The following is a 19,983-nucleotide window of genomic DNA, read 5'->3' as shown; positions in this document are numbered from 1 at the left end:
AAACTTAGTCCACCTGGAAACTGCAGGTTTAAGAACACAGCAAATCTGCCTCAGGGGAAGATTAGTATAAGAGCCCTGAGGCCCTAAATTATAGTGCCTGTGGTTTTTGAAGGAGCGTGCCATCGTCTAGAGGGAAATTTGGTACAACCACTGGAGCTCTGAGATGCTTTCTTACCTTACTAATCTACTGTTGGACATTCAAATATTCGGGGAGAAAAAGGTTTCCTTTTCAAACACAGGACTGACATGCTATTTCCTCTTCTAACAAATAAACACCTTGAATAGCAGAGATTAATGCTGAGAGTTTAAAAAGAAATCAAAATAGACAGCATTATTGTGATTTCACGAATCGGGCCAAATACATCTCCTCACAGTCCACCCTGCCCAAAGAGTAAAGCACCAGGAACCAAGAAAGCCCTGCGTGTAACAGCTCTTACTTATTTTACAGTGAGTTACAGCTCATTTGGAGCAGCTCACTAATTAATACAATCAGAAGCAAAAGTTTCAGAAATCTCCCAACAGCACACATTAGCATATACTGCCAAGAGACTTGGTAAAGTTCAAAGCTTATCTTGTAGCCTGCACGCTCCGCGTGTGCTCAGAGCAGCAGCTGGCCAAGTGATCTCCCTTCTTCTCAAAGAGCAAAATTAAATTAGATTAGATCATCTTCTCTCCCTTGTAGAATTAAGATCATGCGATGAAAACAAGCAAATTAGCTTTTGAAGTCCTATTTCTCACTTAAAGGCTACAAAGCTGAGGAATGTTTCTGTAGCAATACGGCGGAGTGCGCGCGTCCCCCTTCCCTGGCAGCCTGAAGGAATCGGTTTTACGGATCTGTGTCTCATTGGACTTGAGGTTGTGAGTGACAAGAGAATCCTGAGGGATGAGGCTGAAGGAGAAGGGAACAAAGGAGGAAGAATAAATGGACGCAAGGTTTTAAGAAAAGACACATGGAAATAGTGCAATAAGAGCTTCAGGAGTGAAGTTTTGAAAGCTTTTTGGTTTGTTGCTATGGAAAAACACTTCTAAGTATAAGAGGAAAACTTAGTTCCCAGGCAAAGCAAAATAACAAATGTGAACATCATATAAGAAAAGCTCAGAACACGAGGAAAAAAGTAATAAGGTACAGAACAGGACTGTTTGGACTTCAAACCTGGGCTGAAGAACAACAAACATTTACAGATAGAAAACGGGATGGAGGATGAAGAGTTTTCATTCAGATACCACGGTGATGCCAGATGCCATGTAAAAATCAAACCACCACCAAACAGTGAATGAAGTGCATGAAGAGGGCCCTACAAATGAGATCCTATATCTAAACTCTTGTTCCTAGCACCGAATCACTGCACACCAAGCTGTGAGGTCAGTTGGCACAGACGCACTTCAACAAGCTTATAAAAATGTGTCCCCATTAAATTACCATGCTGCAGCAATTAGACACACTCCAGAAGATCATCCTATGCAATCTGTTCTAGATGAACAGCTAATGAGAACTAAGCTAAAATACTTTTTTCTGGTTATGATTCCTCCTTTGAATATTCCCATAACTATGTTGCTAAACAAGTTAAACCTATAAAACTGAGAGGGGGAAAGACATTTGTCTGCTCTGGACAGATGGAGTAGTAAAACCGGCCATAAGAATGTACAGCGATATCCATGGTACATCTTCGCTCAGTCACCCTAGAACTGCATCAAATTTAGCAAGAAGTTAATTTAGCAAGAAGTTAATTTAGCTTATAGTTTGGGGGGTTGCAGTTTTGTTTTGTTTCTCTTGTTGGGGATTTTGTGTTTGGTTTGGTGTTGGTTGGTTGGTTTTTAATACCTTGATTATATCCTAGTTAGGCTGGAGGTGAAGGAGAAGGCGATTGGAGTTTAGTGCCAAGATGCTTCAAAGCCTGTCATAACCAGAGAAAATTATAAGACGAAGACGGTATTGCAGGGGAAAAAAAAAAAGAAATACAAAAACGTCTCATGCACATGGAAAACAAAAGAGGGATGGAGTGAAAAGGGAACTTTTGAAGGGTTTACATCTTCCTGTGGTATCTCATTGGTGAGTAGATAAGCCTGAGTTAGAGGCAGACTGAGGTGTCACTAACACCTGAAAACGTTGATCACACTGCTTAAAGAGTTACTAACTTGAGCGTTAAAGATGTGTGCTGTAGAAGTAAATTAAAAACAATGGAAGCACTGCACAAACTTCCAGTATAAAACATTTGTTCTAAAGCATCTTAAAATGAATCAGAGAAACAACTGTGCTGTTCCATGGCTTTGAAGAGGGCAGGGCGCTGACTGCCTCTCAGTTTGTTCTTTCAGTGTGGTTCCACACAGAGCTTGTGCTGCTGGGTGTGCCAGAAACAGAGAAAAAACTGGACAAAACACCCATTGTGATTAGGCCTGGCTCAGCCAACATCCATACAAGGCACTAGATGGCATTTTCAAAGATGAAAGGGATGCAGGTCAGACCTTTGGTGTTCAGGACAGTCTTGTTTTAGAAGAATTAGATGAAGCAAGAGGGCTCGGAGACACCCAAGCTGTGTCGTAGGGTTCCTATTCTGCTTTTCTTAGAATATCCATCAGATCAGCAGTGACACTTCCTTCACATTACCCTCATGCTCACACTAAGTAAATCCAAAGTAGAAGACCAGAAGAAAACACATGTTTCCACAATTAGAAATATAAACCCTCTCTATAGTGACAGTGAAGCGACTTTGTTTGCACGAGACCTACACTGCAAAGTGCCAAGAGCGAGTACTGCAAACAAGGGCTCGACACCTCTCTGTATTTATAAACTTTACACTAATAAAAAGCCAAGCATTTCTCAAGGTAAATGAGGACCCAAAAGGCCTTATGTCACAGCCTGAAATGTCTCAATTTCCCGTGAATTCCCTGGGACTTGGCTGCTGCCATTTCACTGCAGCTGTTCATTCAATTGAGAGTTCACATCATGAAACATGACTGAGAAAAAGAGCCGATGAAAATTCAGTGAATACAGCTTTTCATTTGAAAAGATCCTCAAACACATACAATTGCTTTATTTTGCTTAATTTTCAACATTCATAAACATAATCGCATTTATTTTTCTAGTCAATACTGAAAACAAATGATAATCTGTAATATTATAACTTTCATCTCAAAGGAATACAACCACAACAGCTTCCACTCCCTTCGAGAAGAGGTGAATGATATGGAGGAGGTTGGACTGCCGATGCAGGAGATGCATACATTATTTTTCCCTGTGAGAATATCTGAATATTGTTGCTATTGACTTCTTTTTGTACATGTATAAATGACTTTCAGAGAATAGGCTTATTTAAAACCAGTATTTTTCATGTGCCAAGTTACATGCACTACATATCTAATACTGGGAATAGCAAATGCTAATATATCCTAAGCATAAAAAATGAGCTCCTTTTTTCCCCCCACAAATTCCCAATAGCAAGAGTTCTCAGTGGAACCAGTGAACAGAGGTTGTTATTACCATTCCATCCAAACAATCGAACTAAGTAGTCAAGTATTTGAAAATCAAGACCATGTACACTGCTCATTATGAAACCCCATCCTGTTTATTTTGAAGCAGGTGGAAAGACTTCCAGTTATTTCACTATACACTGAATCGGGCTTATGGTAAAGAAACAGCATTAGTTAAATAATTCATAACACTGGAATCTTAGATATGGTACAATAGCTTTGTACTCAGATGTTGAGTCTGTTAAGTGGTGTGATGGTTTTGAGATAGGAGTAAAAAGAAGAAAGGAGAAAGATGAGGGTCCGCTAGGAAAAAAAAAAAAGACAAATGGGAAAAAAAAAAGTAGTGCATTAGTCAGACAATCCATTGCAGCACACGGTCTCTGTAAGAGATTATAACTCAGTTTCCATTGAATGTAAGAGACTTCAGGAGAATTCCACTGAATCTATGTCAGGTAATTGGAAAAAGATGAAAATTCATGGAGATAGACTGAGCACGGCTCTGCTATTAAAGCACATGAGGGACTGGGCAACCACCTGATCTACACTGTTTGCTTTTCCTGCATTTTGCCCAGCCTCTACTTTGAATGCCTATTTAATGCCTCAGTTGCTTTCTTGGATCAGTTCTGAGGAGTAATTTTGTCTATGATTTCCTCAGCATTTCCTTTTGTAAATCCTTTCTGTCAGCATTTGTTCATTTAAAACCTTCCCCTTCCTCTTTTCAAACCTGGTCTGTCTTGACTTTGGCCATCTGCCCCATGCAGATTTCTTGGGTCATTCTTCTCTTGGAACTTCTTTCCTATTAGCTATTTTCCATGTCTAGTTTGCTAACCAACCTTCCAGCATAAAGAATAAATACCCAATGGAGAGGACGTTCTGTGACAAATGTATTAAGCTCTCACTAGACCTACAGCGATCCTGTCAATTCCTTTAATACCACTAGAATCTACCTATTCTATCTGAAACATTTGTTCATACTTTAGTCACTGCTTTTCCTCTATTCCTTAATACCCACTAGTTTCACATTTATCATTTTTAGTACCCCATCTTTGCCAGAAAGACGTTCCCATCCCTCATTCTACCTTTGCACCTTGTTCACTCCTGTTCTTCCTTAAGCATGTTTCTCTTCCAGCTCTGAATTTTCTAATATGAGCAAAGGGGTATTTAATTATCAATCTGACATTAGTACAGGAAGAATTTCCAAAGAAATAAGTATTTAAACCAAAAGATCTTAGGCAAAGCTTAGTTTGTATTCTAGCCTTATTTTGATACAACCACATGGATTTCGACAGAATTTAAACTAGATTTAATCTACCTCTCTTCCTTCTACTCCCCAACTTCTAAAGCTTTTAAAGTTTTTATTGACAAATGTTTTTTCCATTGGTGTGGGCATACAATTCCCTAACTTGGCTCTTAAACAAAAAGCAGTTTGAACACATTTGGCACCCAGACAGCATGTCCTAATAGAGCTCAAAATAATAGATTCCGAAAAACACAGACTGTGTGCTAAGAAGCTGAAAGGCATCAGTTCCTGCCAGAGCCAACAGGTGCTGAGAAAAATTAATATGCTTCAGTACTGAAACCAGGGAGGAAAAACACATACAACAGGGGCTTTCTTGTCCTTCCTCCTCGTGTGGTGCTGAATGGTGTCACGGCGGCGCTTTCAAAGCGTCATGGTCTCACTAATGGTGATAAGGGGAAGGTCCTGCTACCCACAAACAGCTCTGTTCCTGACAGCTTCCACAGAAGAGGATCAGAAATAGACTGGCAACAGTTCCAATGCACCGTTTAACACATCAAGGGGCAGTAACTCCGTGTATTCCCCACAGACAGCAATCCCTTCAGGGTCACCTAAAGGCCTTCCTAGAAGCCATTCTTTCAGATTCCTTTGATAACATTTCTTTATACCACGCACGTTCAGAGAAGGCTACATATCCTTGCTAAGCTTGATTTGAGTACCAAAGCACCGTCTCCATCCAAGTGGAAACATGCTTCTGCTGAGCTCTCGCAACGGCACGTAAAGAGAAACTCCATCTCACATTTACAATATGAATAAAAAACCCGAGATGTAATTTCTCTTCAGCAGAAGGCCTCTAGAGGGCTAAACGTTCTTAATTAAATCAGCTCCTCTTGCATCTCACATAATGGAACAGCTACCTAACTACTTAGCTTTTAACTGTGATATTCTTCATTTACAGGTGTGCAGTTTCACATGTACTTAAGTCAAATGCTCCCTCACTATTTCTATTCCATCCAAAACTAATATGCCGAGCCTCAACAGAAAGGTTACACTTCCCTAGCAGTGTAAACAGTTCTCATGCACACCCCCTAAAATCAAGACAGGTAACTAAGCAATTGACCCGCAGAACTCGGGTTTCCATAAAATAGGGGTGAATTCTGGAAATGGGAAAGAACTACTTCCAACTGCAAAGAACGAACCCCAAAACACAGGCCTGAGGCTGCATAGCAAACAGCAAAATAAAAAACGCACCATGGAGATCCCTTTCTGCTCAAACCTTAAAAGCTGAGAAATTACTTTGAGCGCATTACCTGTCCCCCCAGACTAATGTATTTACTTGTATTCAAGTGAAAGAGTGGGGAAAAACATATTTGATTCATTCTTCGTAATTTCCCCAGCAAAAAATAGTTTTTGGAGAAAAACAATATACAAACAGCTGAGCAAAATTTCTTCCTCCTTCTCAGACAAAATTGGATCATGATTCATCATATACACAGTTGAATTTTAATTTATTCCTTTAACAAGTTTGTTTGTGTATTTTCTTGTAAGCAAGAATTAATACACCCAGACATGGGAAAATGTTAATTTTACTGCATTGCCTTTTGAATTTATAAATGTTGAGTCTAACTCCTGTTGGCATTCATTCTTGCCTGAAGGAAAGAAGACAAATGTCTGACCTATGCACAGAGGTTCTCTGTTCTTTGTAGAGGTTGACACTAACCTCACATCAGTTATCTCCTGAATTAAATTAAAAGATCCTGCCCATCTTCCATGCGGGCATAGATGGATGGTTATCACCTTCCTCAAGGAAAGCTGTTTCAAAATAATTCATTCATGCTGTAATTCCATGGTGACACTCAACAAAAAGAGGAAGGTGACATGGGAAAGCATTTGGCCTATTAGACTAACAGAAAACCCCACTCAGTTCAGTGGAGTCCAAGCAGAATTTAGCCAGCTGGTATTCATATATACATCACAGCTAGGATGTTCACCTGCTGAATGAGTAGTTCATGAAGCAACACTAATGATGGTAACCCTTCTGTTCTTCCAGTGAGCAGCTCAGAAAGCCCCCTAGTTATTGGAACAAAAGAAAACACCCAATTAGATGAGTCCCTATCCCTGATCTCTGCTGCAAGAGAAAAGAAATTCTGCTACAAATTCTCAATTTGGCGCAATGCATTCAGGGGAAGTGAGGAGTTGCACCCGCTGAGCAGCTCCGGAGCTGTGCTCACTTCAGGGGCCAGGCAACGCGGGCTCACGCAAGAAAGTGCTCAGAACACATTGTGCCTTCATCTTGCCAACTATTACCCCAAAACATCCACCACTGAGAGGATTCAGCACAGGCTCCTCCGCCAAATTCACAAGGGAAGATTACACAGCAAATTCTGACTCATCTCTGAAGGGGGAACCGGACCTGTCAGTGTTGCAACTCATGCAATGGTGTAGTGAGCAGCCATTTGGTACCACCTGCCATAGGCTTCTGAAGCATCATGAACCAGGTTGAACCCTTTAGCTCACTTGTAAACAGAGGAAGCACAAAGACACTGCAATTCTGAGCTGCTGGTGCTACACTCTTTGTCTGCTACTTGATAAGCTTCACAAAAATACACACGCACAATCCATAAACTATATATTGGTGGCATTTTCCACAACTATTTCACTTTTTCAAACCATTAGTTAGACGTTGCAAGAGAGTTTGGCTCTTAGAAAGATTAAAATGCATCTATTTCTACCACAAAAAGACCTTTGGTCGATAAGAGGCTCCATTTCTCTTTGTAGAAATTCTGTGGACTCTGTGGAATAAGCAGGCAAAGTGAGGCAATTTGCACTTGCTAAGTAACGTGTAAGTGTTGCAACTAATTCTATATATACCTAAATACTATCATTTGTTCCAAACATTTTGTTCATCCCTAAATTCATAATATCTAAAACTTGTTTCCTAGACAAACAGGATGTCTACAGAAAGCAATTCAGCACGAAACAGCAGTGATATGGAACATGAATATAGACACGTGTGTATATGTGTATACACACACACACACACATACACACAAAGTAGCACTTACACTAAGCCAGGGGTGTCAAACTCATTTTCACCGGGGGCCGTATCAGCCTCACGGTCGCCCTCAAAGGGTCGAATTAATTTTAGGACTGCATAAATGTAACTACTCCTACATTTACGCAGTCCTAAAATTACCACGAGGCTGATGTGGCCCCCGGTGAAAATGAGTCTGACACCCCTGCACTAAGTGCTAATTTACATCTGTGAAGAGAAGTGAGCAGTCAGGCAGATGAGGCCAGATCTTCAGCCTCTGTGTGCTGATTATCCGCTAACTTGGAACAGGGGGACTTCACAAAAGCAAACTCGAGATTAACAGTAAATCTAACACCAAGGAATGCTGCTGTAGGACAGCACATGGCATCATGGCTTTGTATTCATAGTAGAATCGTATTTAATACAATTAAAGTAATTACTTCCGCCTAGTCAGCCCTGGTTAAGTCTCAATGGAGTTAATTACCAAATGATGGTAAAATACTTTGAACATGCAAATGTTAAATACTCTCATTATTAATATTATTTTGGCAACTGCTACAAGAGCAGGTGGGTCCAGGGTCCTTTGACACCGCAATGTTGTAACATGAACAATAAGGCCAGTACTTTTGTCTAGTTAGTTTAAACACATGTCCTTGTTTTACTAACCAAGTATCTGCCTCAAAAATACAGAAAAGCTAGGGCCCTACTTATTTTACCACCAAGGAAATAACTTGTGTGATCCAACACAAACTAAAGGGCCATGGTCCACCTCACGTCATCCAATACCAGCACATAAAGACCAAATATTTACAGGAAAAGGGGAATGAAAACTGCAAGATGGAAATAAAAAGAAGCAGGAGAAATCTACTTATTGTGCTGTGAATTTCTATAACAGAATTAAAGTCTTGTGCCCTGCCAGCACTGTCATGCACAGTATTGAATCCTTGCTTGGTAAGACAGCTTTAGGCAAATACCCGAGCAAGATAAAGTAATGATTGAAGACACAGGGAAGAAGGAAGGAAATGAGACACTGAATTAAGAAAGGTTAAAAGGACTGGGTCATGTTTAGTCCTGCAAAACAAAACTTAACTACATGCAACTATAGAAAACAGAACAACAACTGATTATTCTCTCTACTCAAAGATGGAACAAAAAATAATGAGATGCCATAAAAAGGAAAACAAAGGACTGAGAACCTTTATAAGTCAAAGTGCAACAAGCAGCCCAAAGGCTGTAGAAAACTCATCACCGAGGGTGTTCAGGCTTAAGTAAACACCCATCTGTTAAAGAATATTTTGTTATAATTGCTCCTGCTATTGTGCAAGAAGGTAGAAAAGAGTCCTCCCAAAGTCTGGGCACTGGATACCTACAATTCATTGCTTTCACATTTTTGAAACATTTATTCAGAACAACAAACATCTGGTTCTTAATCCTCCAATTAACACTGTTTCCAGCCCTAAGGAATTAATCATAGAATTCCTGGAAAACAGTTTATTTGCTAGCAATGGAGCAGAACAAATTGCCTACAAACTTCTGCATTGGTAATGGAACAGTTTAATTGCCCCCCCTTTTTTTTTGACATTTTAATTCAAAAAAATAAAGAACAGAAAGTCATCCCTGGAAAAAGACCTTTGCGTGTCAGCAGAGAATTACACAGCACTACAGACTCAGGCTCCCATCTGTGGTCCTGACCCTTCTTTGAAGGGCACTCGGACATCTTATGATGAAAAGTAATGTAAAAAGTGTCGGATATTATTGGTATTGAAGAGGACAGAATTCTGCAGCTTGGTTGAATTCAAAGGGACCTGTTGGTAACTTCTGAAAGCAGATACGTGTGACCCAAGACGACAGCTCTGCCAGCGATGCTCAGCTCACGTCAGCTGGCCAGGGTGGGTCAGGACGTGCTTTCAGCCAACAAAACCTGCACTGAATACTTACTTACCATCATTGAACCAACCAAACGCCTGCTTGCTTTTTGTTTTTACCATTTCCACAATATATATTTTAATTTCTTTTCAGTTACGAAAATACAATAGCGTCCAAAATATCATCCTGATCAAGGAAATCTACGTTACTACTTACGTTCTGGCACCACTGTCGCCACTCTTTGTGCTAAGCGGCTTTCCTGGCTATAGCTGGCCACCAGAAGAGGCTTATTGTCCCAACACCCCTTTGTTACCACCTCTTACACCCCACAGCTCAGTGGATTTACACTCTGCTGCTTTTAGCTGCTGTGGAGAAATTAAATGGAATCGAAAGTCAATCACCAAATGTTCTAGTACTCTAGAGTTAAAGATGTCCATGTGTGTAAGAATGGAACATGCTGTTCATCGGTTTATTCGCCTGGCTTTGCCAACAGACGCATTTTAACTAAACATCTTTTATTCTCACAAAACAGATTTTCAATGAGTAAGCAATACAAACCACATGCATTACGATTCTACCCAGCAATCCAGCCTCTCAGTAACAGCTCTGATGTCTCCGCTCGCTCCAGGCTCTCTCATTGACCACTGCAATTTACTTCAAGGTTGCCATGATTTGGACAGCTCTTGAAAATATGTTTTTGTTACTACAGCCTTCTGCACACATTTGCCGTGGTCAATCTTCTTTCTCTACCTACTGATTTCTTTGTGAATAGTCCTGAGACATCAATTAGTAACAGGAGGAACTGAGTCATTTCCCCTTACGCTCCTTAAAATCTTTTTAGATATTTCTTCAGCAGCACATTCCAAGCTGATGGCTGCTTTAGTTTTGCATTTTTCTACAATAAAGCTTTTGCATTTCTTATGTGATGTCTAACCTTGACTAAATTTACAGCTGCTCTAACACCTTTATATATTTACTAGTGCTACTGGACATCATGAATGATGTACTAAGGAGGAAAACACAGACCTCTCTATTTAGTTTTGTAGAAATAATTCTGAAAGCCTTAGGGTTTAGGGTTGTTTGTTGGGGTTTCTTTTGTTTGTGGTTTTTGTGTTTGTTGGTTTTTGTCTGGGTTTGGTTTGGCTTTTTTTGGTTGGTTAGTATTTGGTTAGTTTTATTTTGTTTCTGTTTTACCGTGCCATTCCAGACTGTTGCTTGTCTACTGATTTCTCCATGATTCCAGTGTATTTTAGATAACAAATCTTCATATGGAAGCCAGGAAGATGGGGTTTACCTTAATATTCAGAGTTGACAAGTATTGAACTCATCCACTCTAAGCCATGTAAGTCCTTCCATTTGTTCCTTCCTTTCCAAATTGCATCAAATCTGTGTATGTTCCTATTCCTTTAGATCACTCTGGGATCAGTCAATTCAAAGATATGGCATGTTTCTCTAGCAAGCTCTCTACCAGGGACATGGAATAGGACACAACAGGGCAGAAGCTGAGAAACCATAAAGATAAAATTGCTATCACTAAAAAACAACAACGTCCAGAACAATGAAATACATTTGTACAGACAAGACCAAAAAACTATAACTTTGACAAATAACTTCTTTGGGGATGCCACAGTCAAGTGGTACGAGGTGTTACACCAAACAACTTCCAATCTAAGCTGTAATAAAAAAAGAAAAATGAAAAAACAAAACAACCAAACAAACCAACCACACACATCCCCCTTAACCAAGCCTTGGTGATGGAGAAATGTGTTTTTTCCTATTGACAGGAGCAGCCAGGGATGCAGATGGGGCTATCAATCAACGGCTGTGGCAGGGAGCTGTTGTTGGATCAGCTCGACATGGTGCCCTTAACAGGCAGCCAGCAATTACAGGTTTCTTACCCCAATAATTACAGGCATAAGAATATCTCTCGAAGAACGTTATATTCTGGTTCTGCCACGTAGCTCATGCTTCTCAGAGTGCAACACACTAACCAGAATAAATACTTATTTCTTAGGACTGAAATCAAAGCCTTAACTGGCTGGTCAGATCTGTTTGTTATTGTGTCTACTGCTTTAAAGGGGCTCGCGCTGCTATTTTAAGTGGCAAGGAACACAGACAAATTAGGGTGTTTTTAGAAAATTTCAGTGTGCTTCTTAAAACAAGTTCTTTTTCAATGCAAATCAAACATTCTACAGGACTTTCATTAAGGCTAGAGAATTTATACCCATATATACCCACATAGAACATAACTGTAACTTCAAATGAGAAACAAAACTATTTAAAATTATTCTTCAGAGGATATTCAAAGTGTCACACATAGAAGACTATGCTATCGTTGGATGTTCTCAATGTATGTTAGCAAATTCGATATTCTGGTAACTCTCCGTTGGAAACATTTTCCTTACACATGAAAATGTCAATGTATGAAATCCCAGGCTAATCAAGCACTAGATACTAGAGTTAATTCTTTAGGCATTTTCTTGTCTTTCTTAGAATTAGAACTTAAAGTAGTCAAGAGCTAAATGGGAACCGGAAGGTCCAATATTTCCAGACATTACAAAGCTTTCATTTTTCTGGTCTCTCAAACACGTATCTCCCCAGATAAGATTGCTCTCTGATGCTGGAACATGCAAAAAGCTGGCCGAACCCCACGTCTGAAATGTTTCCTCCCTGTTAAATGCCGGAATAAAGTAAGAATAAGGAATGTAAAAGGATTCAGCAAGTATATCAAATAGCAAATGTTGTTAAAAAGCCATTTCATATTTATGAATTTATTAACTTACCAGTTGGGACAGCAGGATCCATCGTTGGCTTTTCCCAGGTATTGATCTGCTCCCAGGTAAATCCATTGGTTCCCAAGGCCACACTATAACCACAATTACTGTAGTGCTCATCGAATGAACAACCACCTAAAACCAAGAAAAACAGATTGACATATTCATTACTTAAATATTTTGCACGCAAGTTTACACAGGAAAAAAAAATATCAATAGTTTCCTCCATATTACATTTCAAGCAGCAGAGGAGTTATCCAGAAAACATTTTTGTACTTTCTAAATTTTGTATTCATTGGAAGCCTTAGTTTTCTTCTCCCCATGCTACAGTTTCTTAGATCAGTTGCCTTTATTTCAGCTTACTGTCTTTACATTTTCAAGGGCAATTGCAGATGATGCATACATGCAGGAATATTTCTGTTTGGGTCCTAGTAATTGATACTTAATTATATAAACCTCCAGGTCAGATACAAAAAAAAAAAAGAGGAAGAAGAAACGTAGAAGACAAACAAGCACAGCATCAGTGTTCCTACAGTGAATCCTCACTTTTTTCACTTTTAAGCCTTGAATTACACAATCATAGAATCATGGAATGTCCTGAGTTGGAAGAGACCCACAAGGATCATGGAGTCCAACTCCTGTCCCTGCACAGGACAACCCCACAGGTCACCCCGTGTGTCTGAGGACGTTGTCCAGTCTCTTCTTGAACACTGTCAGGTTGGGGCCGTGACACCTCCCTGGGGAGCCTGTTCCAGTGTCCAGCACCTCTGGGTGAAGAACCTTTTCCTCATGTCCAACCTCAACCTCCCCGACACATCTTCCTGCCATTTCCTCAAGCTTGGGTTACACCTAAAGAAAGTTCAACCTTCCTTTTAACCACCTCTTATGCATAACACCATGAAGCTCCATGTAGCATGTGACTATTCCTCAAGGTCTTCCAACTCAATGCTTTTTAGTTTCTCCACAACAAGAGAATAACGCAAAGTCAATGGCAACTACCATTCACACCTTCTAGACTGCGACTAAGTGATCTTTCCTACTGCAATTCCCAAAATACTTGGAAGCAGTTAACTGCCGTAAATAACCTGGCAGCTGCCTGAACACTTGTGAATCAAGGGAAACCCATGAACAGTGGAATTAAATTTTGTATGCCAATGCAGATTTTCAGAACTTGTGTCAAGCAGACAAATCAAGCTAGTTTATTCCCTGGTAGGATATTCCTACACTGGTGTCTCTTACGTTACTTCAGGCGCATTCCTCTTCACGTCCACCCAGCTTTGTCTGCAAAAGACATTTCAGTACTGGATCCATCACACCAGGCAGCTTGGGTCCTGGAGCTCAGACCTTAATCACGCCAACAGTGTCTCTGTACTGCTTTGGTTTTCTCACTCAGGGAAGCAAGGGCAATTTTTCTCTGCAGATACTACCTCTCCAAAGTCAACTGGACATATCTAACACTTGAGAGCCACGAGGCCTGAGCGATGCTCAAGGCAACACTAACTCGCTCTGCCAGCCAAACTGCCAATTGCTCTTGACACTAATTGCAGAGTTAGATGCACAGAGACATTCCTCACTCTTTATTCCTTCCCAGAGGCTGCATTGCCTACACAGACACAATAAACAGCTGGTGAGCGAGTGGTCTGGGGTTCCTTTGCAATAAGGATTAACAAACACTGGGGACATCAAGGCCTCCTTTAGTTTTCATCTATACTTTCTAGCTCCCAAGAAAGCCCAAACTTGCCTCAGTTCCTATGAAACACCTTATAAATGACAAACACAAATACACACTATGTCATTGATATTTATTAAATCCTTATTCTGCTAAAGGACTTAGTGTGCACTCTAACTGCCACTGGTTTTCTAAGATGTTCTACAAAACTACACATATTATTTCTGTTTAAGTATATACTAGAAGGATTTGTTGGGTAGAGTACCTGACACCCAAAAATATTCAGTTGTTAAAGAAAAGTTTAAAGATCAAGCTTGTCCTAAAAAAAATAATTTGATATATCGTATATTTTCATTATAAATAAATCTGACTATAGCAGGTCTTATGACCCCTGCAAGCTTGCCTGTCTGTTTCAGTAGAGAATCTGCAAATATTTCAGAAGTGTCATCATTATACAATATTTTAATATTTTTTGCTTTAAATTGACTGCACTTCTGAAGCTTTCCCAGCTGTCAAAAAGAGCAAGATTACGCTTAAACTGTTTCCCTAATTTTTAAAATTTAATTTAGGTGAAAAAGTTCAAATTTTAAATATTCAACATGCTAATTAAAATGTCTAAGGGAAAATAAAGGTGTTCTGGATTGCGTGGGAGTGCGCGATGCGACAGAAAGTCACCTTTTTCACAGCAAGAGGGTATGAGAGATAATATCAAATACTCTGCTCTCAGTCTCCAAGCGGGATATTCTAATTTTGGCAAATTCACTTCAATAGCACAACTTCAGCCACACGCCATGTCCACAACACCTCTGTTCAGCACAGTAACACCGCTGTCTCTGAGCTATTACTTTGAAAGGCTTGTAAACAAATTCTCCGATCCAGCCACACAATTGTACAAGGACTCGTGTATATGGAGAAAATTGCACAGGTGCTGCTACAGAGTCCCAGAAGCAAAACAAGTGATAGTAACAAAATATGGGGTAGCAATCCCCATTTAACAGGGAATGCAGTTGTCAATATCTTGCTATAACCGGCAAAATAGGTTATTTTATACATGCTGAGGTAGGTAAAAAGTTGGAGGAGCTGAGAAGAGGATACAGTGAGAACTTCTGGAAATTAATTGGGAGTTTCCACTAATAAGAGGCAACAGCTACGGAAGCTTTAAAGTGCCTTGTCTGAAATTCAAAGCTAAACTTGTAGTACAATTGGATAAGAAAGGAAAGGATAAACCATGGAAAGCCTTAAAAGTAGTAGCATTTTAAAGGAACAAAAGGTTCGTGGAGATACCTCCAAACGCAGAGTGACAGGGCAATAAGCCAGAGGGATTAATTTACTAGAAGCAAGAGAGCTGGAATTTGGAGAGGTGAATTTGCAGGAAATGAGGACAAGGAGAGTCAATTTTAAAGGCTCAGACAAGCAGGGTGGCTGCATGAATCTTGGGTACCAAGAGGAGAGACGTTTCCATCAATTGTAGAATTAAAAGTGAAGACTCAGCTGGGACCCAAAGCTACATTAATTTGTGAGCTAAAGAGTGAGCAACTCCTCTGTTGGCACCACTACAGCCTATGTGGTGTTATGGAACAGGAAAGAAACTTCAGAAAGCGGAAGGAAAGAATCACAACATCCTGAATATCACAGATTTTTGAGTTACTCTAATAGTTCATATCTGCCAAACAAGTCTATCAGAGGTGGTCTCAGTTGTATCTTTTTTGCAGAACGTGGCAGATGTGACATTACAGCTTCGCTCCCAGGCAGCCCAGACCAGCCGAGTGGGCTCCATCCATCCCATAATACCACAGCATAATACCTTTCCTGTGGAATATAGTTGACCCAGGAGACAAAAATGCTCTTATGCTCAAGGGTGTTGAGGACAATAAGCTCCCAAGCATGCTGGTGAGAAAACCCAGGGCAAAGGCGCATTTGATGCCCTGTTGCGCTCGCTCAGGTGCTCTCTGTATGATCCACTTTGATATACAAACACCTCCCTGCAAGATCCTGGGAAATTCAATTAGTCCCCACTAATGAATTTCAGTTTAAACTAAAAATATATTAATAGATCCTAAGTATCTGCTCAAGTAGGGACAGTAACTCCAAAATGGGCCAACAGGCTAAAACTAGCAAATTTATTACTTTCACAGATGTCAGCATAAGCTTAACGTTCAACATTTCCTAAAACATGCTGCTTATGTGGGTACCTAAATATGAGCTACACCTAAATACACTGGAACATAAAGAGGGGGAAAAAAAGTTAAATCCATCTTAATTCAAAATCATCCATTACCAAAACATAACTGTTTGGCAGAGGAACAGGGCTATTCATTAACATAGAAAAAATAACAATTGAAAGAAAATAGAAAAAGATACCACTCAATGAATTTAGATACCAGGTTTGCACATTATAATTTTGGCCACAGGATCACAAAGCTGTTTGAGGAAAACAAGAACATTCTGGCATTCACCAAAATGGGGTTCTACATCTTCATAAATTCTTAATAAGAATGAGGATTTCAGGAAGCAAACTGGGATCTTGGAGCCTTTCCCCTGGTTGGCTGAAAATTAAGCACTGACAAATGCAGTTGCTGAATGGGGAAAAAAAAAAGGAAACGGAGATGACTGATAGTTAGATAACGCATGTGGTGTTGACCTCTTTTCACAAAATGAAACCCAAAAAAGAAAGCAGCTTTTCCTTTCCTGAAAAGGGTCATATTGAAGCAAATAATGTCTCACACAGGAAGGATAAAATATCCCTTGTTTTACACTGCAGGCTTGTAACAATGCCACTGCTCATCTGAGTGATGCTAATTAATTTTGAGCAGACCTATCATCAGTTACTGAGACTTGCCCCCAGATTAAATGTAAACCAGCCTTGCATAAATCAAATGCCTCCTTTGAATATATAATTGAATTTGCAGAAGTGTGCGCCAGGGGGGTGTTTAAATAAGTGCACAAATATGATAAAAAGAACTTCACGCCGTTATATCTAATTCAGTAAGCAAAAATAATGGCAGGGCATGTTCCAATTAGTGTTTGATTTATTTATTTTAACAAATCCAATTGGTAGAATGTTTTATAAAGTCATCCAATGTCAAACTCATGGACTCACCAGATTAAAAAAAAACCCACCACATACTGGATGTGAGAAACCTCATCGGTTATCCTGTGTTTCTAAACACACCCAGAAAGCAGCACAGCATCAGACATAATTTCATTGACCCTTTACGGCCTTCCCAAGGTGGGAAGGATTAGATACAGTGAGAACATCACTCTCATTTCTCCCACTCCAGGCCTTTCATCTGGGGCATAAATACTTGGCTTTCTCCCTTGCTTATTAAATAAATGAAATTAAAAAGCATGCAATAGTTTTTTGTGGAACATCTCTTCTGAAACTCTCATGGAAACTGAGATTTAGTTCACCAATTCAGACCTTCTCAGCCTCACCAAATGTGAGGCAAATACAGGAAGAAACACTATGTGGTAAGTTATTTATGAACTATAAATTAACACACCATTGTTTCTGACCATTCCTTCTCATCTCTTCCAATGACATGCTTGTCTACAAGAGCTATAAGAGATGCATTTGCCTCATTAGGATAACTTCTATTACGGGATTTATTGTATAAACATCCATTTATAACTTATTTTTCAAGACTGTAGACTTCACATAGTATATCCTAAAGAAATCTTCTTACATATTCATATCAAGGTGGGAGGAAGAGGAGAACAAAAACATGCGTGTAAAGCTTATGTTGATTTGTTTAAGCTGGAATAAATCAAGGGATATTGGGGTTTCCTCCACCAGGAAGAGTGGATAGTGTTTTGTGTGCTTTCTACTCCTTCCAGGAAGATTAAGACAGAAGACATCAGAAACACGCATACAAGGAACCCAAAACGCAATGTTTCAGAAGAACCAACGGTAACTGGGTATCTCTTTTGTCAGAAAATCATCATCTGGCATCACGTTATCAACCTGCTTTCATAACGGGACAATTTCAACCAGTACTTAATTATTTTACTCAATTTTATTCTATTTTCCCAGATTTTCAAGGAAAAGGTTTCTGCAAAGCCAAAAGAGTTCTCATTACTGAGTCCAAGGGCAGGTTGAGCAGGTGTCTCAACTCAGACTTTACACATGAAAGATCCTATGACTCCTCAAACCACAGGGAAAGCTCTGACCAATTTTTGTGCCTCATTAGTTAACAGCGGATCTACATGAGGAGAAACTGAGGAATAGATTCCCCAGAGTGTAATAAAGTATAAACTGGAAAGTAAAGAATTCATAACATCTTTTTCTGATGTCAGTTGTTTAAGAACTGAACTTAGACCCAGCATAAATTCAGATAAGTCACTCAACCATGAAACTCAAATCTACTGAAAACCAGGCTGCTCTACCGCTGGTGCTCACAAAAGTGTTTCTTGCAAGGTAGCCAGATGTTCTGGGTTTTACAAGTAAACAACAGTGATTTTTCTAGTGCCTCAAACATATTCCTGTATGTGATTTGGTGTCTGATGCAAGTATCAGTCCTCATTGTCAAGGTGATTCACCCACCACAGAACAGTTCCATTTATTTTCCTTTCATCTTACTCTTGAAATAGTATTATTAGATTTACATGTAAGCAGAGATGGTTTTATCTACACTCGGAAAGGCGCTAGTCCTCCGAGATATTGGTAGTGATTGCCTGGCCTCAGAATGGATCATTCTTGTTAGATTTGACTACATTTCATTCTTTCTGCGTCATCTCTGTCCAGGCAATCCGATCTTTCAGATAGGGTGGGTGGCAGGACAGAAAGCACATGTTTGTTCTTAACTGAAGCAATTTAAAAATGCTTTTAAATTTGTATGTATAGTGGTTTTTTGGTGGGTGGTGGTTTGGTTGGTTTGTCTGGTTGGTTGTTTTTTGGGGGGTTTGTTTGTCGTGGGGTTCTGTGTGTTTGGGTTTTTTGTTTGGTTGGGTTTTTTTGTTTGTTTGGGGTCTTGAGAGGTTTGTTTTGTTTTGTTTGTTTTCTTCCCTTAAGTTAATTCTTGAATAAACTGAATACAGCTTAGAAAAGCTCTTCATTTCAACTGGAAACTGTGCCAGTCCCAAAGTGGGCTCAAGATTGGGATTTTTTGTGTCACAGTGATTTCAAGTGTTATCAACCCGTTAAAGAAGACAACGATACTATGGGTATACATTTTTTGAAAATCATTTCCAAATTTACATACCATGTTGAAGTGCTATCTCAGCTGTGTTGTGTTTAACCTGCCATTTCCACACATTTTGAAGCAGCTGATGAGCAGAGTTTCCACGCGCGTACACACACACGACACATGCATGGATGCAATTAATGGTTGCACGTTCATTGCATGGAAACCTTCCTATAATCAAAATATTGCTGACACTGCATAAAGGATTAAGTTTGGTCTTCATGATGACTGTCACCAATAACATAGCTCTACGTTACGAAAAGGACGGATCATACAGGTCTAGTATTGTGTAGTGAAACACCTAAAGACAAAGTGTCCTGCCAGTAATAATTTTTTCTTCCAGCACTTTTCTCCAGAAACTACTCATCCCAAATGTGGAACAGAGTCAGACAAAGTTTATCAACTATCCTCCTAACCCCAAAGAACCACTCTGCTGCAAAACAAGCACTGTGGCTGGGATTCTGACATGTATGGCACAACTATTTCAGCTGTATTTCCTGAACTTGTCAGGTTAAGATAAGCTTTCATGCTTAAATTCATTATTATAGGTTTCTCTTTGCAAAAGCTTGCCTACAAGTCTCATGATTTGAGCCCTAGACCAGCTCATACATTCATTACTAATTCTGTACTTCGTAATCCACCAAGGATCAGTGAAATCGCTTTCAAGTATCCTAGGAGTAAAACTAACATTAAATGTCACTTGTTTAAATTTATATGTCCAAATCTAGAATGACTCATCTAACTTCAGTTGC

At 39.6% G+C, this 19,983-nt stretch overlaps 1 protein-coding gene across 3 annotated transcripts in view; it reads right to left on the bottom strand.

Annotated features, from left to right (window-relative positions):
- Window positions 1–19,983, bottom strand: part of PTPRT (protein tyrosine phosphatase receptor type T) — a 441,556-nt gene that overhangs the window by 307,790 nt on the left and 113,783 nt on the right. For all 3 annotated transcript variants that reach the window (XM_065645693.1, XM_065645694.1, XM_065645695.1), the window contains exon 2: window positions 12,389–12,514. In XM_065645693.1, the coding sequence (XP_065501765.1) occupies window positions 12,389–12,514 (126 nt within the window). The remainder of the gene's footprint in view (window positions 1–12,388; window positions 12,515–19,983) is intronic.

This window comes from Caloenas nicobarica, chromosome 15, assembly GCF_036013445.1.
Source record: "Caloenas nicobarica isolate bCalNic1 chromosome 15, bCalNic1.hap1, whole genome shotgun sequence".
Classification (NCBI taxonomy): Eukaryota; Metazoa; Chordata; class Aves; order Columbiformes; family Columbidae; genus Caloenas; species Caloenas nicobarica.
This window is presented reverse-complemented; position numbering and strand designations above follow the sequence as displayed.